The sequence below is a fragment of the Microchirus variegatus genome (assembly GCF_963457635.1).
Source record: "Microchirus variegatus genome assembly, chromosome: 1".
Classification (NCBI taxonomy): domain Eukaryota; kingdom Metazoa; phylum Chordata; class Actinopteri; order Pleuronectiformes; family Soleidae; genus Microchirus; species Microchirus variegatus.
Genome location: NC_139802.1, coordinates 34520925 through 34543462, shown reverse-complemented (window position 1 = coordinate 34543462; position 22538 = coordinate 34520925). Strand labels below are relative to the sequence as shown.

Below are 22538 nucleotides of genomic sequence, written 5' to 3'. Positions count from 1 at the left end.
CAAAAAATGATTGTTCAGGCCGAGTTACAGATTTGTTTACATGTTAATGTAAAAGCTGAAAGAAGGCACCGGTGTATTGACAATGTAAAAAATGCATAAACTACTGTTCAAAAGTTACCTATGCAGGGTCACCTATACTATTTGTTTGTGTTTTCCATTAAAATTCACACTTTTAGTCATCAAAAGAGTTGCAAAATGAATAGAAAATATAGAAATAATTTCAAAATTTCAGCTGTGCTAACATAACTGCACAAGGGTTTTCAAGGGTTTTCTAATCATCCAATAGCCTTCTAACGCGATTAGCAAACACAATGTACCATTAGAACACTGGAGAGATGGTTGCTGGAAATGGGCCTCTATACACCTATGTACATATTCCATTAAAAACCAGACGTTTGCAGCTAGAATAGCCATTTACCACATTAACAATGTATACAGTATATTTCTGATTAATTTAATGTTATAGTCTTATATATAGTATAAAATAAAGGACAGTTTTAAGTGACCCCAAAGTCTGTTAGTCTGGAGTCTGTTACTTGGATGATCAAACACACCAGACTTTCTTTTATCAGTTAAGTAAAGTAACAACAGGAGGCTTTTCAGTAAATATTGACATTTACATGGGCGTCCCCCGCAGATAAGATAATAACCTCACCTAAGTAAGAGCTAGGGGCATAGTGGGTCTAATTTAAGGCTTTAAAATACTTAGGTTGCTTATTCTGAATTGAGGTTATTTGATTATTTGGCAATGTTTACAGTTTATTAGTCACACACACACACGTATATACAACATATAACTGTGTTTTTATTTTGCAGGTACTAACCTGAAAAAACACCAGGATGCAGCTGCACCTAAGCAAATGTGATGGAACCTGAGAAGCAAGATACACTGAGTCACAATCTTTAGCAACCCTGTTGACTATTGGCTTGAGCAGTTTCAACAAGAAGTCCCAATGGACCAGTCATTCTTTTGCACAGATGACCAAAAACAGTCACCAGCACCTCTCACAGAGAGTCAGACAGAGAATCTAGACACTCGTGCACACAGTGTAACACAGTCCTGCAGAAACCATACCATCTCCTCTCAGTGCAGATGCAGGGACTGTGCCAGCTTTCTCAGACCCCATTGATAAATCCACTATAATAAATGGTTCCACATGTCTCTCTTGTGAGAAAAGCACCAACTTGGACTGCTTAAGGCATTCACCATCCAGTCATAGTGCGTCATATTATTTGTCACTTAGCTCAGAATCTGTGTCAACGGATAATAATCTTAGTGTTTATTCCTGCTCTGGCACAACAGAATCTGCATTGCCTCTTTTACCTCATCAGCCTCATGACCTTATCTTGCTACCAGCTGACACTTTATCAGAGTTTTACATTAAACAAAAGTCCCCCCTGTCCTTTCCTCTCAATCAAGACAATACTTCACTTGGGGCTGAGTCATCTATTTCTGCAGATTTAATGGAACGTCCACCATCACCTCACCCAGATAGTTCAGAGAGTGACACAGCTATAGCACCTGTGTCGAGCCTTTACATCTTCGAAAGTGAAACACAGGACTTCGATGTAGCCCCCCGTGAGATTCAACGTCCAGATTTCCAGTCATTGTCACAAATAGAAGCAACACAGACACGTCATGAGAGTGATTCACACAATGTCCTGATGAGTGACTCAGCAGACGTCCTGACAAAGAGTCATCACAACTTTCCTGAGGAACAAGCAACGGTCTATGAGTCAGACTTGAGACAACGCGCAGGGCTGGGACCACCTGTTGCAAATGCCTGTGGTGAGCGCTTGATGTCAGTAAATGGTGAGAGAGGAGGGAAAGCAGAGGTCAGAGCTGTCTCCCCCCAAGTACGACCATGTGACAGCCCTGAGGAGCTTTGGCTGGATGCATGTCAGTATCTGGCAGGTGAAGATACAGTAGATGTGGATGTTTTGGACAGGAGGAGCCATTCTGTGACGCAAGGAGAACTCTCAGTAACCAGTGACTTATCTTTCCTTTGTGGAGAGACACAAGAGTCAAGTTGCAAAGCTGAAGGTTGTGAGGGGATTGGCTGGCCCTGTGAATACACTAGAGGCTGTGGGCCACTGGTTGAGAGGCGGCCATCAGTGGACAGCTGGAAAAGTGCATTGTCAGACTGGACCGCAATCATTGTGGCTCCATCAGAAGACATCACACCTGCTTTTGCAGAGCTTGGCACTGAGATTGATGCATTGACACAGGCACTAGCAGAGGTTATCACTGATACAGAGAAGCAGACATCTATAGAAGGACGAAATCAGAAAACAGCCAAGTGGTCACAATCACAGTCAGCCATGGGCATTCTGGATCAGCCTCCAGAAGCACAAAATGTCACTGAGAGCTCCATCCTCGCTGAACAGGACAGTTTCTCTTCACTCCTCAGAGCTACAGGACCTGAGCTTCAAGACACAGTGAGCTCCCACAGCACAGAGGCTTTGTGTGACCACCTACAAGAAGGAGAAAAGAAGGCAGAAGAAATCCAAAACAGCCAGTCTGGATCCTTGACATATTCCATTCACCCACTGTCACCCTTGGGTTCATCTAGTGCTACCGTGGGATCTCCTGGAGGATACAGTACTGACTTAGATCTCCCCCACTTTGATGGATATGTTGACTTGGACACAGACATTTTCATGAGTAAAGAAGAGCCAGTCATACTAAATATAACAGAGGATTCAGATTTGGAGGAACAAAACGCACCTGTATGGCTCGTGATAGGAGAGGTAAGATCATCTGCATGAACTCTTTTGGCAGATGCTTGTGATCTGTTTGGTGAGGAAAAACATTGAAATAGCAGGATATTTCATAACTAATCTTGGGAATGTTTTTTTAAACTTTAAAAAAAAAAACATTTTAACATTTGCATGTGCCTCGCCACACACACTCCAAAACATACAACACATTGTCTTACATGCTTGTGTGGACAAGAGCAGTGGGAAGATTCACCCTTTATCAGTGATGCTGACCAACAGATGAATGAGCCAAGCTCTTTGAAAACACAGCCAGGATGTTATGAGACATTCCTCCTCCTCCCCTTGCCAATGTTGTGATGCCTACAGCCAGACAGAAGGTCCATGGAATACATCGTACATTGACATACAGGGATGTCAGTCACAACGTGACACTCACGAGTATTGTCGCCTCGCATTGGATTGGAGCCACTCAGTTTGCACCCAAGGACTTCCACTCAGGCTTGATTCTGTATCACTGGATAAGTCCTTTGGCTCCCATCTCAAAAGTCTGACAGCTGTGTGAGCTGGAGAAAACAGGGGTGCATGAGAGGAGAACTTCAGATGGACAGAAATGGCTTCTAATTATAGCTGAGAGTTCAATGATAATAGCATGCATCTGTGGCATGTCATGGGTGGTGGGGTGAGAGGACAGCACAGCTGAGGACTGAAACATGACCCCTCTCTCTCTCTTTTTTTTGTACACCCCCCTTTAACACACCCATCCCCACTGCATCTCCTTTAAAAACCCCACACCAGGATCCTGACAGGTCCACAGGCCAAGAGAGATGACTTTTGATAGGCGTTGGTGCACGCAATAAAGCAGGAGATCATGTCTATTACAGTGGCACTGTAAGGGCCATTTGCATGCAGGACATATGGACTGTGGGATTGGACACAGAGGCATGGTGTTTTTTAGGCATCTGATTCGTGGCTGTATAGAAAGGTATGTGTTGACCAGACAGATTAAAAAAGTGCATGGGATTGTAACTGCAATTTCTTTTAAATTGTTGTGTTTTCGTGTTGATTATATTAGTGATGAGATCGGCAGTTCATTTGAGTGTACTGAATCACTAGAATCGGTTCATTAAAATGATTTGTTCGAAAGATTCATTCACCGAATCGTTCAGTGCATTCGAACGAATCACTCATGACCGACACAACACTAGATTATATTAGTATTGTAAGTATGGAATTATTAGATCATTTACAGTCTGAAACTCGAACAGGCCGATGTCCAATCATTCAAAGTTCTTGTTCGTGAATTGTCTCTGAAAGCTGTAATTAACTGTCTCTTTCATTATCAGACCTCCGCAGATGGACTGTGTGAAGTGACAAATGAACACAGTCCAGCTTCAGTGGACAAGCAGAAGGCTAAAAGGAGCTGTGGATCAAACAGGGTTGATGGTGGAACAACCGTACCCTCAGCAGACCCTGGTTTCCTTAGCACGCACACTCTGACAAACTTACACGTGCAAGGTGTAGACACACAACCTGGCTTGCGTGTTGATGTCCACAAGCACGAGTTGCCTGACACTTTAAAAGACCTTGATGGAACTTGCCAGGTGGAGCCACAGTGGGGGAGTCCCAAGTTTATTATGCCCATAGCTCCACTCAGTACCAGCTCGTCTCTTGGATGTCAGAAAGGCAGCAGTTTGGAAAGCGATCAAATTTTTGCTAAAAGGTCTCTCAATGACAACAGAGGCCCAACTTGTGATCACATACGACCCTGCCTTCTCTGGCCAACCTCGGGTGGAATTAATGATAAACCACCCTCGGAAGGTTACAAGGAGCCGATTCAAAACAAAGAAAATACAATAGACTCTACTGCGAAATACGAGCAGAAAGTGTCTCCTGACTGAGAGAAAAACAATAATTGAGGAGATTAATGCTCTCAGTAGAGGAATCTCAAACTTGGCTGTTGCTGCTGCTGATCATTCCATCATCTTGGAGAAAAGCCGTATTGCAATCATCACATTAGACATAAATGACCCATTTGTCTCCAGGCCTGCAAAGCCTGTCACAGCTGTTCCATCTGAGGAGCCTCAACCAAAGCAGACAATAGCCGAAAAAAAGATGCCTCACAAAAGTCACAAGCACACCTTGGACAACAAGACACGCTCCAAGAAGGACAAATCAGCAGGTCATCATCATAATGCACAGGCCTCCAAGAAACAGGAGAATGTATGTAATGTTTCAGGTAAGCAGACCTGCAAACAGCAAGAAGTTCTTCCTATTACTGGTGAAAAGTGTGTCATTGAGAACGTACCAGCTGAATGTGAAGACCCTCCAGCTATATTTGGGGCTGAGACCAGTAAGCCAGCAGAGAAAGCTCCAAGCAAAACTCATGGCAAAAAGAAAAAAAACATGTGCAGGATGCAACAGCCCAAAAGAACGTAGGGGCGCTACTAGTTGATGAAGAGAATGGAGCAAAACCAAAGACTGCAAAAGGAAGAATTGATATGTTTGAGGTTAAACTGGGTTCTAAAGCTGAGAAAACTCAAAAAGACAGAAGTCCGTTAGATGTGGCCGGGGGGGAAAACAGGCAACTAGAAGCTAAAGCTCCCCAGGCAGAAAAACCTGTGCATCACACTGATCATAAAGACCAACAGCCAAAAAACTTTACCAGTCCTCTTAAAGATGACATTATTAAAAGACGACGAATTTCAGAGGACAAGTTTGGGAAGTTTGGGAAGATTCTTAACGTTTTGGAGTCTAAACTACCAAAGCCAGATGTTCAAATCAAGGGGAAGACAGAGGAGTCCAAGGTGGATGAGGCAACTCGGAAAAAGGCATACAGTGAAGTAGTCAAGCAGAAAATACCACCGAAGGAAGGTAAGGCGCATGCATTGAGCAAGTTATCTTCTGCATGCTATCAACATAGTCAACACTATAGTATGAACGCACAAATACTTCAGCACATGAGAAAAGCACATGATAATGTCTGCAGACCCTAAGGTGGTGCAGCTCATCCAGGCAGTGCCGGTGAACGGAGACCCCCAGAGTCTGTGCCTGTGGTGTCAGTTTGCTGCTGTCTTCTCTGACTACACTGTAACTTGGAGCAGAGAGGGCACTGTCCTCGCTGACATCAAGAGAAGGTATTGACTTTTGCACAAATGGGTGAATGGCAAAACTGTAGTGTAAAGCAGCTTTGAGTGGTCATCAAGACTAGAAAAGCACTGTATAAATACAGACCATTTACCATTATTGCATATATAACAATAGCCTTAGGACAAGCCTTTCATACTGGATGTACCTCAGACAACAGCCAGCTCAGACAAACCAGCCACAGCAGGTGTTTTGTGTTTTGAAGCAGAAGGAAAAAGGTAAGGTCTTCTGGTATCCGAATACCCTGTACCCCCCTCCTTCATTGACCCCCTAAATGTTCATTAGTACATTTGTACAACATTTCCTCTGGCCAGAAGCGATGAAAATAGTATGTACCAAATTTTGGCTTGCACATTTATATAAATAATTGTATATCATGATGTAAATAATTAAATGAAATTGAAAAGACACACATGTTGGTGCATTATTCATTTTGTGACACTGTCTTTTTATGAAGTACAGGGGATGAGAGCAGGGTGTCACTCACCATTTCCAACCCTTCTCACAAAGACTTTGGCAAGTATCAGTGTTGCCTCAGCAGCTTACACGGATCAGTCACCCTGGACTACCTGCTAACATATGAAGGTAAAAAAAAAAAAAAAATAGCAATTGCTGACTATAAAAAAAGGATTTAGAAACTGTGTGATCAACTCAGTTTAAGGTATCACATAACTAACCTGTATCTTTTCACAGTGCTCAGTGAGATCGTCATTCCTCCATCTCCAAACACAATCCCATGTGAGTTGCAATCTTAGAATAAGATGTGGAGAATCAAATTAGTTTGCCTCTATTTGTTCTGATGAACAATGAAACAAGGTAACATTATTTGTGGAACAGTATTGTGTGAACTCATCTTACAATGGTTTGAAAGTTATATTTAAATGTACTGCAGTTTTAATATTTCAAGCTCCAGTGTGTAACTTCGTTTTCCAAAACACTACCTAGTGTCTGCAGTCTCACACCATAATGAAATATTGTCTATTTCCCAGCTGCTCCCGTGGAGATGGGATGTGAGGAAGAGGATGCCCTCTGTTCCAGGCTGATGTTCAAAGATGATTTCCTATCTGACCAATACTTTGGAGATACCCATCCTGTGAGCATCCTCACTGAAAAGGTCCACTTTGGGGAAGATATAAGGGCTTCATGAGAAATTGTTCCACCTCCTTCATTGACCAGTTCAAAGCAAGTAGGTCACATTAAATACTTAAGACTGTGGAAGATGTTTTTGTCCTAAAAATCCATCAAATATCCACCAAATCACTATATTATCTCAAGGCCATAGTAAGACAAGCACCTTTACAATATTATACAGAGAAGAGAAACCCAACAGTTCACGCAATAAGTAAGCACTATAGGCATCAGAATCACTCAAAGATATGCAGCATCTGCCTCGACCGGTTGGGGTGAAAGGAAAAGTGGGAGACAATCAAGAGGTGGGGGACAGAAAGGGGAAGGAAAAAGGGAAAGAGAGAGGCAAGGTAGAGACAGAAGAGAGAGACCAGGATGTGTTGAGACCTTTTGCACAACATCAACACCAAGCACCAGAAAGCAGCAACAGTGACAGTTATTGGCACACCATGTGGTGACAAATAAAACTGCAAAACCCAAGATTCACTTAGTTATGTTCATGCTCTTAGAACTTTGTCTAAGATAACATACAACATAAGACAACAACATAACTCTCTCAGACACACTGCAATTTCATTTGTAAATTTGACAAAAATATAATTCACTCCTGCTTAGCATCACAGTTTATCATTTCAACAAGCTAAACATTTTGGTTCCTCTATTGTGTTGCTGAATAGAATAGAATACAATGCAATGCAATACAATACAAATCAATACAATACAGTTGAAATTGTATAATTATTAGTTTTTATTTTATAATATACAGTGAGATAACCCTGGTCAAAGAATTTTTGAAAACATGACATAAAAACAGAAACAGAGACTGCCACAGACATCAGTGGAAAACCTGAATAGGCTGTTTACTATGAGAGGCCGTTTGAGAAATAAATCAGTCTTGCACTCACATGTTACATCATACTCACAAAACACTATCATAGTCTCTCACAAACGATATCATAGTCACATACATTTATGACCATACTCTCTCACAAACACTATCATACTCACTGTTTGTGAGAGAGTATGATAGTAAGTGTGCGCGACTATACTAGTGTTTGTGAGAGAGCATGATATAACATGTGAGCGTAAGACTGAATTATTTCTCAAACGGCCTCTCATAGTTTACTGTGTAGGCCCAGGGAAAGTTACTTGATCTGGTGGTTTTATAGGAACTGTCAGGCTTGCATCGTAATTACCATAATCATGGTCATCATCATTTATGATATAGTTTCAGTTAACACATGAAATGCTGTCTGTAGCCCTCAAATGTGGCAATCTGATCAAAGGCTTTTCCAATGTGACCCGCCATGGACAAAGGGGGCGCAAGGGCCAAGGCAAAACGAGTAAAACATAAAAAATAAAAAAATTGAATCATTTATATTTGAATTTGAATCACTAAACTTGAATAATTGCATTAAAAAAATGAATTTGAATCACATAATTTGAATTTGTATTGTTTAATTTGAATTATTGCATTGAAAAACTGAATCTGAATAGTATAATTTGAAACTGAATTATTAAAATTCAACACTCCATATCTCTTCACATTCGATTCTCACGATTCAAATTCAGTTCTCACAATTCAGATTCAAATTACTGCGACAGACATCCAGTTAGTTCAAGGATGAAGGAAGAACAATCGAGCGCAGATACAGAATAATCGCTTTGGTTTTTCGCCAGAACACAGCAGCAGAGAAAACAACCCTCCCCAACAATCATTGGAGGCGAGAAATTAGTAATTTGGAATTCAAAAATGTGGTTTGTGTATTAAGATGTGATGTATTTATAGTTTGGCAGCGACTTTGTAGGAGGTGATCAGCTCCATCTCAGCGGACGCTCAGTTAGTGCAGTGCCCGGCACAGAGCAGCCTTATCTCGGCCTGCCCTGTTGAAACGATCCGCTGGCTCAGACAGCTCCGTCATTAAATATTTGGTGTGCTCGATAGATATGTTGTTGACGCGTTACTTTCTTTTCTAATGTAAACGTTTTGACCTGACAGTTTGAAAGTCTGTATAGTATGAATGTTTTATTTATTTTAACTTTGAATGTGAGCTGAGATTGGCACAGCACCCCCGCAACCCTTAATGAAGCTTAGCACTGCCACCAAGTGATGGGAATTCCGGCTCTTTTTAGAGAACCGGCTCTTTCGGCTCGGCTCACTAAAAAGAACCGGCGCTTTCGGCTCCCAAGCGGCTCCTCAGGTTGTTTTATTGCTTTCATTAATTTATCAACAACAATAAAAAATTATGCTCAAAATTAATTACTAAGTAAAAAAACGCGCTTTTTATTCATATATGTTTATTATATAAATATGCTTTTATTTATACACTCCACATAAAATGTAAAAAATAAATTATAAAATACAAAAACAACTATTTACAATTCAACTTTTAACTATTTCAATTTTCAACTTTTTCCTTTTAAACAAATTTAAAGTGAAACAACACAAAACACTGCAAACCACAACATAATAAAATATAGATTAAAATATGCAAAACAAAAAGAAAAAAAATGAACACCCAGATCTTTAATTAAGGTCGAGGTTGGCATTAAGAAATACCAAGTGCCTCAGCTGTGCAGGTTGTTTGTGGAGCCGGCTCTGTAGGATATTCTTTTCTTGCAGACTCTACACTCTGCCACTGTGTTGTCAACAGAATTGAAATGGTTCCAGATTTTGCTTCTTTTCCTGGTGTCACTCATTTTCTTACTATGGTAAAGGTATCTACTATACCTTTTCTAATGTGTCGATGTTGTCTCTTCTTTCTCCCTCCTGCTCTGTTCGTGTGTTACTGCTGCGAGTGTAAAGGCCACATTATACTTCTCCGACTGCGTATGCGTTATCCGTCTGCGTCACCACGGAGACGCCTCGAGCATTTATACTTCTGCGTCGTGGTGACGGACACTCGCTGCAATTTCCCACCCGATCAGTAGGGGTCGCTGCGCAAGGTTGTTGTGCTTCTGGCTACAGTGAGCAATGGCGTCCGAGAAAGAAAGAGAGCGAAAGACTGTTGTTGTTGAAACAGTGGCCGTTTCTCACTTTTCTGTGTGACGGAACGCAGTTTTAAGATAATTTGAGGCGAGAAATTGGCCATTTAGGGTCTAAACATGTGCTGTGTGTGTATAGATATGACGTATTTATAGTTCGGCAGCGGCGTTATCGGCGGGGATCAGCTCCGCCTCTGTCAGGACGCCCGGAGCGCACTGAGAGCCGGCACAGAGCAGCTTCGCTCGGCCTGTCCTGAGGACCAATCGCAGCTCTTGCCGTCTCCGTTGTCCCTTGACGGAGTGACGGACACTTAAAAAATATTTCGTGCAGACGGAGACGACGCAGAGGCTCTTCGACAGTCTCTGCGTCGACGCAGAGTCTCTACGTAGCCTACGCAGAGCACTTTACGCAGAAGTATAAATTGGGCTTAACTACCGCAACTCCCCCCGCTGCTCAGCGCAAACACAAGGCACACACGCATATTGACCAATCACGTGCGGTGCGAAGACAAAAAAAGTGAGAGAGAGAGAGAGAGAGAGAGAGAGAGAGAGAGAGAGAGAGAGAGAGAGAGAGAGAGAGAGAGTGACAAAAAAAAAAAACACGGCTCCCAAGAAAGAGCCGGCTCCCGTCGTTCACTTCAAAGAGCCGGCTCTAAGAGCCGTTTCATTCGCGACCGACCCATCGCTACTGCCACCCGCCATTCAAACAGTACAACACTGAAGTTACGCTGCTGTTCCAATTGAGGAGACGTGTTGTAGGATGTGCCTTAACACTAATGTGTAACTCTGTGCTAACTACTGTGCAATCAGCTAATAAAGCCAAATTCTCTTCAGCTAAATACGGCCTGTCATGTGTGTGCCATCAGGAGATAAAGCAGGAAAGGTTAACAGACGAATTCATTAATAATGTGTTCGTCTTGATTTCAAACTACAAGAGCTGCCACGAACGGCTTCATTAACCACTGGCTGTAGCTCTATCCTACCGGTAAGTTTGACTTTACGTTAGTTTGTTTACTTGACTGGACTTTTTTAGGAGCTATTGGTTAGCAGATGAGAGGCTGACAAACTCCGATCTATCTGGCTGTTTCAGCTAAGGTAACGTAAATGTAGGCTAACATTAACTTAGCAATGAGATGAGATGAGCGTTTGTCAGCCTAAAATCTGCTAACCATTAGCACATAAACAAACCCAGTCAAGTAAACAAACTAACGTTAACTTACCGGTAGGATAGAGCTTCAGCCAGTGGTTAAGGAAGCCGTTCGTGGCAGCTGTTAACAACACCAAGCCAGCAGATCCTGTATCTGCGCTTGATTGCTCTTCCTTCATCCTTGAACTAACCGGATGTATGTCGCAGTAATTTGAATCTGAATTTTGAGAACTGAATCTGAATTGTGAGAACTGAATTTGAATCGTGAGAACCTGAATGCAAAGACACATGGAGTGTTGAATTTGAATAATTCAATTTCAAATTAAACTATTCAGATTCAGTTTTTCAATGCAATAATTCAAATTAAACAATACAAATTCAAATGATGTGATTCAAATTCAGTTTTTTAATGCAATTATTCAAGTTTAGCAATTCAAATTCAAATATAAATGATTCAAATCCAGTTTCTGGTGGCACATATTTTTAAAGCGGACCTAGACCGGAAGTTCCTATTAACGCTGTTTTTTAGTGTGTATCTGCATCATTACCTTGTTTATGAAGCCCTGAAGGTTCGAAACAAACAGTTCAGCCATTGCTGAGAATGCTGTGTTTATTGTTATCTCGGGGCTCAGTGAGATCTCTGAAAATCCCGTAATAGTTACGCAAACAGCGGTTCTCCTGAACAGCAGATCGTCCTGCTCCAGGCACTAGTCCGGGCACATCCGGTTGCGTACATTGAACCGCAGAAGAAGAATAACGTCCGTTGTGGAGGTGTTTCACGAGCGACAGTGTCTTCTGACTCTGGGTCTGAAAGTCATAAAAGGGACTGCGGCTGGGAGTCATGACGAAGCTATTTTTAAACACTGTTAAAACAATGTTTTGATAATGAGGAGCAGTGCATCCACCGTTCCAGAAGGGGGAGCTGCGCTTCTGAGAGTGGATGTGCTGAATAGTACTGGCCAATCACAAAACTTTGTCTTCTGGGGGTGGAAATTCACTCTGAAACATCGCGGCTGAAGAACAGCGTCAGAAAAGAGGATTTCAATCGGCTTGTTTACAGCAAATAGGCCATAAAAATAAGTTAATATATGTAAGTAGATATACATAACTAACATATATGTGCAACAGGACCACTCTATGTGACCTTTAAGTTAACATAAAGAAGAATGGTCCAAAATACCTTCCTCCAGAAACCAGACTCTAATTAGAAGCTATAGGAAGTGTTTAGAGGCTGTTATTTCTGCAAAAGGAGGATGCACAAATGTTTTCTTTTGTGGTGCTTATGAACATGCCTAATTGACATTTTAAACTCTTTTTCAAACAACCAATGATTTATAAAGGAAAATCATGAAAATGTACAGGGGTGCCCAAACTTGTGCATACCACTGTAAGGACAAGAAATTATAACAGAATAAGCCCCCCCTCCTATATTTTTTTAAGGTTCATTTCAAATCTTAAGAGGATATTATGTCCAGTTTGTCATCTATTGTATATGTATTGTTCTGTGTAGCAGTGTAGCTCACAACAGCATCTGCGCTCATAAAGAGCAGGGTGTGGTTTTACTGACAGCTTAGACCAGGAGGGGGTTGTTCTATGTAAATGTGATGATTCTGTCTCTTTGCGCTCAGAAGGTGTAAATATTTGAGGGTAAAATTCTCCCTAAAGCAGTGTGAGGAGTGCCTACATTTAAATGACCAAACCTTCTTCAAATAATATCTGATTTGAATGTGTTGGACATTGTTGGAAAGCTTAGAAATCACACCTTCAGAATGTAAATAACTCAAGATGTCCCTAAGTCCCTCGGTAGACTTGTGACCGGTCTTGCCATGGCTTCACACATATGTGGTTAGAATATCAACTGAGGTAGATCAAAAGCATCTCCAGCATCTTCAATACAAACAATCAATGTCAATATTTGTTTTAAGGGTTTACTACTGCCAAAGTAGTCTTTCACTTGACCTCCCCCTTTTGTCTCCAGGTTGTTTGTGGAGCCGGCTCTGTAGGATATTCTTTTCTTGCAGACTCTACACTCTGCCACTGTGTTGTCAACAGAATTGAAATGGTTCCAGATTTTGCTTCTTTTCCTGGTGTCACTCATTTTCTTACTATGGTAAAGGTATCTACTATACCTTTTCTAATGTGTCGATGTTGTCTCTTCTTTCTCCCTCCTGCTCTGTTCGTGTGTTACTGCTGCGAGTGTAAAGGCCACATTATACTTCTCCGACTGCGTATGCGTTATCCGTCTGCGTCACCACGGAGACGCCTCGAGCATTTATACTTCTGCGTCGTGGTGACGGACACTCGCTGCAATTTCCCACCCGATCAGTAGGGGTCGCTGCGCAAGGTTGTTGTGCTTCTGGCTACAGTGAGCAATGGCGTCCGAGAAAGAAAGAGAGCGAAAGACTGTTGTTGTTGAAACAGTGGCCGTTTCTCACTTTTCTGTGTGACGGAACGCAGTTTTAAGATAATTTGAGGCGAGAAATTGGCCATTTAGGGTCTAAACATGTGCTGTGTGTGTATAGATATGACGTATTTATAGTTCGGCAGCGGCGTTATCGGCGGGGATCAGCTCCGCCTCTGTCAGGACGCCCGGAGCGCACTGAGAGCCGGCACAGAGCAGCTTCGCTCGGCCTGTCCTGAGGACCAATCGCAGCTCTTGCCGTCTCCGTTGTCCCTTGACGGAGTGACGGACACTTAAAAAATATTCCGTGCAGACGGAGACGACGCAGAGGCTCTTCGACAGTCTCTGCGTCGACGCAGAGTCTCTACATAGCCTACGCAGAGCACTTTACGCAGAAGTATAAATTGGGCTTAACTACCGCAACTCCCCCCGCTGCTCAGCGCAAACACAAGGCACACACGCATATTGACCAATCACGTGCGGTGCGAAGACAAAAAAAGTGAGAGAGAGAGAGAGAGAGAGAGAGAGTGACAAAAAAAAAAAACACGGCTCCCAAGAAAGAGCCGGCTCCCGTCATTCACTTCAAAGAGCCGGCTCTAAGAGCCGTTTCATTCGCGACCGACCCATCACTACTGCCACCCGCCATTCAAACAGTACAACACTGAAGTTACGCTGCTGTTCCAATTGAGGAGACGTGTTGTAGGATGTGCCTTAACACTAATGTGTAACTCTGTGCTAACTACTGTGCAATCAGCTAATAAAGCCAAATTCTCTTCAGCTAAATACGGCCTGTCATGTGTGTGCCATCAGGAGATAAAGCAGGAAAGGTTAACAGACGAATTCATTAATAATGTGTTCGTCTTGATTTCAAACTACAAGAGCTGCCACGAACGGCTTCATTAACCACTGGCTGTAGCTCTATCCTACCGGTAAGTTTGACTTTACGTTAGTTTGTTTACTTGACTGGACTTTTTTAGGAGCTATTGGTTAGCAGATGAGAGGCTGACAAACTCCGATCTATCTGGCTGTTTCAGCTAAGGTAATGTAAATGTAGGCTAACATTAACTTAGCAATGAGATGAGATGAGCGTTTGTCAGCCTAAAATCTGCTAACCATTAGCACATAAACAAACCCAGTCAAGTAAACAAACTAACGTTAACTTACCGGTAGGATAGAGCTTCAGCCAGTGGTTAAGGAAGCCGTTCGTGGCAGCTGTTAACAACACCAAGCCAGCAGATCCTGTATCTGCGCTTGATTGCTCTTCCTTCATCCTTGAACTAACCGGATGTATGTCGCAGTAATTTGAATCTGAATTTTGAGAACTGAATCTGAATTGTGAGAACTGAATTTGAATCGTGAGAACCTGAATGCAAAGACACATGGAGTGTTGAATTTGAATAATTCAATTTCAAATTAAACTATTCAGATTCAGTTTTTCAATGCAATAATTCAAATTAAACAATACAAATTCAAATGATGTGATTCAAATTCAGTTTTTTAATGCAATTATTCAAGTTTAGCAATTCAAATTCAAATATAAATGATTCAAATCCAGTTTCTGGTGGCACATATTTTTAAAGCGGACCTAGACCGGAAGTTCCTATTAACGCTGTTTTTTAGTGTGTATCTGCATCATTACCTTGTTTATGAAGCCCTGAAGGTTCGAAACAAACAGTTCAGCCATTGCTGAGAATGCTGTGTTTATTGTTATCTCGGGGCTCAGTGAGATCTCTGAAAATCCCATAATAGTTACGCAAACAGCGGTTCTCCTGAACAGCAGATCGTCCTGCTCCAGGCACTAGTCCGGGCACATCCGGTTGCGTACATTGAACCGCAGAAGAAGAATAACGTCCGTTGTGGAGGTGTTTCACGAGCGACAGTGTCTTCTGACTCTGGGTCTGAAAGTCATAAAAGGGACTGCGGCTGGGAGTCATGACGAAGCTATTTTTAAACACTGTTAAAACAATGTTTTGATAATGAGGAGCAGTGCATCCACCGTTCCAGAAGGGGGAGCTGCGCTTCTGAGAGTGGATGTGCTGAATAGTACTGGCCAATCACAAAACTTTGTCTTCTGGGGGTGGAAGTTCACTCTGAAACATCGCGGCTGAAGAACAGCGTCAGAAAAGAGGATTTCAATCGGCTTGTTTACAGCAAATAGGCCATAAAAATAAGTTAATATATGTAAGTAGATATACATAACTAACATATATGTGCAACAGGACCACTCTATGTGACCTTTAAGCTAACATAAAGAAGAATGGTCCAAAATACCTTCCTCCAGAAACCAGACTCTAATTAGAAGCTATAGGAAGTGTTTAGAGGCTGTTATTTCTGCAAAAGGAGGATGCACAAATGTTTTCTTTTGTGGTGCTTATGAACATGCCTAATTTTGTTTAAATAATTCTTGCACACTTTCTGTAAATCATATAAACTTTATTTCATGTCTCAAATATCCCTGTGATTGTCTCTTATATGATAAAGTTAACTGACATTTTTAACTCTTTTTCAAACAACCAATGATTTATAAAGGAAAATCATGAAAATGTACAGGGGTGCCCAAACTTGTGCATACCACTGTAAGGACAAGAAATTATAACAGAATAAGCCCCCCCTCCTATATTTTTTTAAGGTTCATTTCAAATCTTAAGAGGATATTATGTCCAGTTTGTCATCTATTGTATATGTATTGTTCTGTGTAGCAGTGTAGCTCACAACAGCATCTGCGCTCATAAAGAGCAGGGTGTGGTTTTACTGACAGCTTAGACCAGGAGGGGGTTGTTCTATGTAAATGTGATGATTCTGTCTCTTTGCTCTCAGAAGGTGTAAATATTTGAGGGTAAAATTCTCCCTAAAGCAGTGTGAGGAGTGCCCACATTTAAATGACCAAACCTTCTTCAAATAATATCTGATTTGAATGTGTTGGACATTGTTGGAAAGCTTAGAAATCACACCTTCAGAATGTAAATAACTCAAGATGTCCCTAAGTCCCTCGGTAGACTTGTGACCGGTCTTGCCATGGCTTCACACATATGTGGTTAGAATATCAACTGAGGTAGATCAAAAGCATCTCCAGCATCTTCAATACAAACAATCAATGTCAATATTTGTTTTAAGGGTTTACTACTGCCAAAGTAGTCTTTCACTTGACCTCCCCCTTTTGTCTCCTGGTTCCTATGTCACATGAATCTACCCCTTCTCATCTTTGCAGTCAGTCCTGAAATGGAGCTGGGTTTGGTTTGGTTCTTTCTGTTTGCAGGGACTAGTTTGGGGCTGGAGAATACACAGGCCTTGAATGTGTCTCAAAGATGTGAGGAGGACACCAACATTTTTCTCCGGGAAATCAACCAGGAGACACCCAAGGAATATGCTGTGTTCAGTAAGTAGTGCTGCTTTATGAGAAGGCTTATTTGTCTTTGTTATGATGAAGAACATACTTCAGATAACCTGAAAAAGACACTGCTAGTCTATGTGTCCTTGACCAAGACACTTAACCTCATGTTGAAGCATGTGAATGGCGAAAATGTAGTGTAATGTAGCTCATCAAGACTAGAAAAGCACTTTATGAATACAGACCATTACCAACTCTTCTTCCTCTGCTAGTAACAAAGATAGTTAAGGGAAATGTAGTGGAGTAAAATGTGCTACAAAGTAGCAAAGTTAAGTACAGATATGTGAATTTTGCACACAAGTACAATTACAACACTGCTAATTGGTCTTTTGGTTTATTGGATTTTTATTTTCCTTTTGTCAAACACTGAATAGTTGCCAGTTGTAGCAACAGGGGAAGTATTACTGTTCAAGTGAAGGTACTTGATGACACCATCTTCATGTCTATTTGCTGGAAAATGAGCAATTAATGTACCTTTTTGCTAACATGACAATTTGGTATTCATATCTATCAGTGCAGAATGCATCTGGAAAGATGGGTGGCAATGTTACAGAAGGGGCCAAGAACCAAACTGGTTTGCTGGAGCAGTGTCAATCGGCCCATGGCCCTACTTTCTCTGGACAGTACTGCCAGGCATTTCTTTTGCAGGTAAACATAATAATAATAACAACCCAATAATAGAAAATATAATGTAGTCTTGGCATCTAAATAAAAGGTGAGAAAACTTGATTTTGATAAAGATGTTTTTACTATCAAAAGGGAACTGTCCAGTATGTTGTGGGTGTTTGTGTCCCTGACTCCTGCAGTGAAGAGGACGTACATTTTCTTCTGCTGCATGGTTGGTGATTTTATATTTCCATTGTTCTCAATACATTCTGTCCTATATACGATTTGTCTTAAATATGACTTGGGTCAAATTTCTTAACAGAGAGACTTCAGGATAGTCAGACATTGCATATTTCACCAATACTGGTCAATCAGTCCATTCAGGAGATGATCAGGATACGATGTTTGCCCAACAACATTGCTCCAGATGCATCGTATCATGGATATGTGGCCTGTCTGTCAGTATATAACATTTTTTTAACCCACTGTTTTGAAACTGTGCACTGAACTGCATGTTGAAAAGCAGGTTCCTCTCCTTAAGAGAAGAGAACACAATATATATAATTGCAAAACTTCACTTTTACTCACAAATTCATACATGTGATCACTTGGATAATCACCAAACATACATTCCTGATGTACTTATACCTCTTCTTTTGCAGGTTTGTGTGTTGCTTAATGGTTGCAATTCCTCTAGTAGCTACCATGTTCACTGCTTTGATAAGGTGGCAAAAGAACAAGGATGTCAGTCCATCTCCAGAGGCAAGCTGTACAAACACTGGACTAAACCCTTATGGGGGTTTGAAGTCCAATGACTCCTGCAGCAGTGAAATGAACCGAAATACTTCAGAGGAGTTTAGTACGTACAGTATTTATTATAAGTTTGGTGCAAGTGATTGCTCTGCAAAATGGTTTGAATTCATGATATTGTACAAAAATTAACTCTAAATACAAGCACAGACCAGTTGCTACATTTTGAAACCAGATATGAAGGCAATTGTACAACAATTCTCTATTGCAGTAGTGACACCTTTTTTTAGTGGAACACGTTACACTAAGAGCTTGCTCTTTTGAATTGTGTCTTTATAGATAAACACACACCCGTCTGTTTTTCACGACGCTGTCTGGAGCGGTGGCTGCAGGCATTTTCTCTACAGAATACCTGCCGTGGTGTCTTCAGCACAGTCTCATCAAGAGGAGGATACTCCTCCCTGAATGGAATCCGTGCTCTCTCCCTGTTATGGATCATATGTGGCCACAATAGCCTATATACTGCTATGAGTATCTTGGGTATGTCAAGGTTTACTAATGAATGCTTATTTAGACTGCACGTCATTTCCATTACTTCTTTATTCATTTAAGGTGGTTATATGTGTTGCAGATAATGCTAAAGAATGGTATGAATATATAATAAGCAGCCCTTTTCATATTATCACGAGTGGACCATATTATCTGGCTGTAGACACCTTCTTAGTGCTTGGGTGAGCGTAAAACCATGTATCATAATAATATTGATGATTATTATTGTTATTGTTTTAATGGTTATCTAACTTGCAACTTTGCACTTTTGTGTTCAGCGGTATGCTTAGTGCCAAGTCTCTGTTAGGCTCCATCAACAGGGCAGAGGGCAAACTGAGTGTCTCTCTGGTGGGCAGCTACTTCTACAACAGGATTATGAGGTGTTTTATGTTCATTACTTCAAAAATATCTACAGTACCTGACAGACACACAGATCTGTACTTCACTCAGGATGGATGCTAATACCAGATCTGAATGGAACTAAATGTGATGTTCTAGTCACATTATCAGCGCAAATTCTAAACTTTCTCTTTGTCTTTACTTCAAACAGGGTTCAGCCACTACATATGTTCTGTCTGTGTCTATTTGTCGGTGTGTACTCTTCGGTCAATATGGGACCCTACTCGACATTTGGGGCAGAAGTAAATAGTTGTAAGAGAAATTGGTGGGCCAATGTTCTGTTGCTCAACAATCTTATACATTTTCATGAGAAGGTAAGTTTCACTACTACGATATAGTTGTTCTGGCTATATTTTTGACATAGTCTATATCTACATGTATTGACCTATTGTATTCGACCTAAGTATGATTTCCAATTCTCTCTCCAGTGTTTATCTTGGTCATGGTACTTGGGTCTAGACTTCCAGTTTTATGCCACCACTCCTGTATTGCTCTGTCTTTACAAACTGTAAGTTCAATGTCTTTCATATTGCTCCAAAAATTAATTTAAATGTGCCATCATAAAAGAGTTACACACACTGGCAAATGTACACATGTAATCTCACACATCTTCTTTGTGTTTATCAGGAACAAAGGTGTGTTTGCAGCTGTGGTAGGAGGTTTGTTGCTACTCACCACTGCTGCTGCTGCTATTTTCACAGCACTAATGCACCTGCCGGTCTATTCACTACCGGTCTATTCACTACCTCCACCGTAAGATTCAAGGATTGTGGTCTGGTGCAATTACAGACATTTTGGGAAGAGATAGATAGATAGATAGATAGATAGATAGATAGATAGATAGATAGATAGATAGATAGATAGATAGATAGATAGATAGATATGTTGTCACTGCATATTAAAATACAATGAAATGTTTTCGCAGGAGCAAACCACAAATGATGTTTCTATATTCGAAGCAGTACTATGATAAACCTTATACAAGATATGGCCCATATTTACTTGGGATCCTGACTGGAATACACTTTGTGACAAAAAAAGATCAGCTCATAAAGAAAAAGGTAAGAATGATTTCAGACTTTCTAAGAATCACATCATACAGTACATCTAAGTCTTTCAACATACATCTGAACCAGACATTGAACACATGATGTTTATGTACTCACTGTTGCTTTTGCTGGCAGTGGCAGGCAGCACTTGGTTGGTTATGCAGTTTTTTCATCATGGCAGTGGTGTTTGGTTTGGCCTTTGTCCTCAAGGAGACCCCAGACTACCCATCTGTGCCGCATGCCCTGTATCAGGGACTGCACAGAACAGCCTGGGCTTTGGCTGTCATCTGGATCATTGTTGCCTGTGAGGAGGGATATGGAGGTAAATTACAGAAATGTTCCAGAGTCTACACAGCACACTGCTGCTGCCTGTCTTGGCCCTATTGTAAGACATTTTCAACCCCAATGAGGTCTTTCTAGGTCAAAAATAATAAAATATCATATGCACAAAATGCAATTGAATAAAACACCAAAGTAGCATTTTAATTTTGAGCTCAACTTGCTGTTTAACATTACATTACTACATTTGTATAACTGAATAAAATGTATTCAGCTATACAAATGTAGTAATGTAATTTAATGGTACAAATGAGAACAAATACATTGGACGAATGCACGTTTCTGAAGAGTTATGTGACTCGTGTTGGAGGTAAAAATCCTCAATTTCAGAAGTCTGTGTTTAATATAATTTTGTTTTGTCATATTTTTATGCTGCAGGTTTAATCAAGAGCATCTTGTCACTGGGTTTCTGGATTCCAATTTCCAACGTTAGTTTTGCTGCCTATCTGTTCCATCCTATTTTAATAATGGTGCATAATGGAGTGCAAGAAACCCAATTTCACTTCACAGTCTTTAACTTCGTAAGTGCTTTAAACAGTCAATGACATCAAGTGATTTTGTGTGTTCATCTGTGGTGTTTTAATGAATTTCTCCATCCTCTCTTGGTAGATGGTCCTGTACTTTGGCCGCTTACTGCCGTCACTGTTGATTGGCTATGCGCTGACTGTGCTGGTTGAGAAGCCCTACTTCCTAAAATACAACTTTAAATAGATACTGTGGACATCAGAAAAAAATATTGGCAGCATTTAATTATATCAGTCTATTTGTTTAAACAGACCAGCAATATCAGCAGTATGGGGTTTCAATAACTTACACAACACTGTATAAATTGCCTTCCTATTTCTGTCTCTACCTCATCTCCCTCTACCCCATATTTCCTTACACCCCAACCGGTCGAGGCAGATGGATGGATATCTTTGAGTCCGGTTCTGTCACATTTCTTCCTCCATAGACCGGAAGTTCCAATTAACACTGTTTTTTGGGTGTGTATCTGCGCCATTACCTTGTTTATGAAGCCCTAAAGAACACTGGGTTGTATTGTATTAGGGTGACCAAACGTCCTCTTTTGCCCGGACATGTCCACTTTTTACGTCCTGTCCGGGGCATCCGGGGGGGTTTTATAAATTCATGAAAATGTCCGGGGTTCGCTGTTTTTCATCGAACCATCAAGCGTGTACTTAAATTGACCGGCGCTTTGCATACAAATACAACGGTACCTCTTTTGTTGTGTGACGTAATTCCCGAGAGGCTGCTTTGTGGGCGGCTCCGCGACGTGCACATGCACAGGAAACAGAACAGACAGCGGCAACAGAGCAGACAGCGGAGCAGCATTGCACACAAAATGCCGAAGCGTAAGTGCAGCTTCACAGATGAACTACAAAAAAACTTTCCCACGTACCGTCCCGGTCGGGACCGGTGGGAGTGCACTGTGTGCAAAGCTGGCACATATGTTTCAGTTTCTAATAAAGGTTCTGGAGATCTCAAAGCTCACATGGATACTGAAAAACATAAAAAAGCTGTGCGAGGTGAGAGTTCTTCTGCAAAGTTGACTGAGTTAGGTTAGTATCTTTGTGAGACTGTTTTAATTTATTATTTATCTTATTACCTTGAAGAGATATTTAAAGCTGGATTTTCTAACACAGAAGAGGTCATATTTTCATATTATTTATTTATTTGAAAAGAGAGCTATAATTTTGTTACAGGTTATTACAGGTAGTTACATATTTGATTTGATTTCATTACAGAAGTTCATTTTGCACCATTGAGGCATAATAAAGCATGTTCATAAACCTCTGAGAAGCCTGTCTGAATTTGTGTCTCAAGGTGGGGCCGAGTGTCCTCTTTTTGGAAATCAAAATATGGTCACCCTAATTGTATTCTTGGGCTCTGCAAGCGGTCTGAAAAAGCATGGAGTCGTGACGTAAGGATCCC

General features: G+C 41.1%; 2 protein-coding genes across 4 annotated transcripts; both read left to right on the top strand.

Moving 5' to 3' along the window:
* Positions 1 to 2108: 2108 nt before the first annotated feature.
* LOC310933229 (alpha-protein kinase 2-like) lies at positions 2109 to 6655 on the top strand. The gene is made up of 6 exons (XM_083896664.1): positions 2109 to 2751; positions 3517 to 3703; positions 4065 to 5592; positions 5708 to 5855; positions 6323 to 6450; positions 6559 to 6655. Exons 3-6 carry the CDS (start codon positions 5220 to 5222, stop codon positions 6618 to 6620), a joined length of 711 nt encoding a protein of 236 aa, XP_083752790.1. The 5' UTR covers positions 2109 to 2751; positions 3517 to 3703; positions 4065 to 5219; the 3' UTR covers positions 6621 to 6655.
* A 266-nt stretch (positions 6656 to 6921) lies between these two features.
* Positions 6922 to 22400, top strand: LOC310933199 (O-acyltransferase like protein-like). 3 transcript variants are annotated; one of them, XM_083896627.1, is made up of 16 exons: positions 6922 to 7051; positions 16783 to 16902; positions 17429 to 17562; positions 17674 to 17752; positions 17843 to 17978; positions 18183 to 18379; positions 18610 to 18810; positions 18902 to 19001; positions 19098 to 19199; positions 19370 to 19532; positions 19647 to 19726; positions 19846 to 19971; positions 20144 to 20279; positions 20403 to 20589; positions 20985 to 21127; positions 21216 to 22400. In XM_083896627.1, the coding sequence occupies exons 1-16, from the start codon at positions 7009 to 7011 to the stop codon at positions 21315 to 21317; spliced, it is 2049 nt and encodes a 682-aa protein (XP_083752753.1). In that variant the 5' UTR covers positions 6922 to 7008; the 3' UTR covers positions 21318 to 22400. The 3 variants fall into 3 exon arrangements, with proteins under 3 accessions (XP_083752753.1, XP_083752754.1, XP_083752752.1); XM_083896628.1 differs by lacking the exon at positions 6922 to 7051 and having other exon boundaries at positions 15309 to 16902; positions 17434 to 17562; XM_083896626.1 differs by lacking the exon at positions 6922 to 7051 and having other exon boundaries at positions 15309 to 16902.
* The last annotated feature ends 138 nt before the right edge of the window (positions 22401 to 22538 follow it).

Bases quoted from the DNA above. Each gene is read 5' to 3' on its own strand.
- LOC310933229 (XM_083896664.1), top strand. From the start codon at position 5,220: ATGTTTGAGGTTAAACTGGGTTCTAAAGCTGAGAAAACTCAAAAAGAC. The intron at 5,593-5,707 runs GTAAGGCGCATG...TAATGTCTGCAG, and splicing joins GAAAATACCACCGAAGGAAG to ACCCTAAGGTGGTGCAGCTC. The intron at 5,856-6,322 runs GTATTGACTTTT...CTTTTTATGAAG, and splicing joins CTCGCTGACATCAAGAGAAG to TACAGGGGATGAGAGCAGGG.
- LOC310933199 (XM_083896626.1), top strand. From the start codon at position 16,707: ATGAATCTACCCCTTCTCATCTTTGCAGTCAGTCCTGAAATGGAGCTG. The intron at 19,002-19,097 runs GTGAGCGTAAAA...TTTTGTGTTCAG, and splicing joins GACACCTTCTTAGTGCTTGG to CGGTATGCTTAGTGCCAAGT. The intron at 20,590-20,984 runs GTAAATTACAGA...TTTATGCTGCAG, and splicing joins CTGTGAGGAGGGATATGGAG to GTTTAATCAAGAGCATCTTG.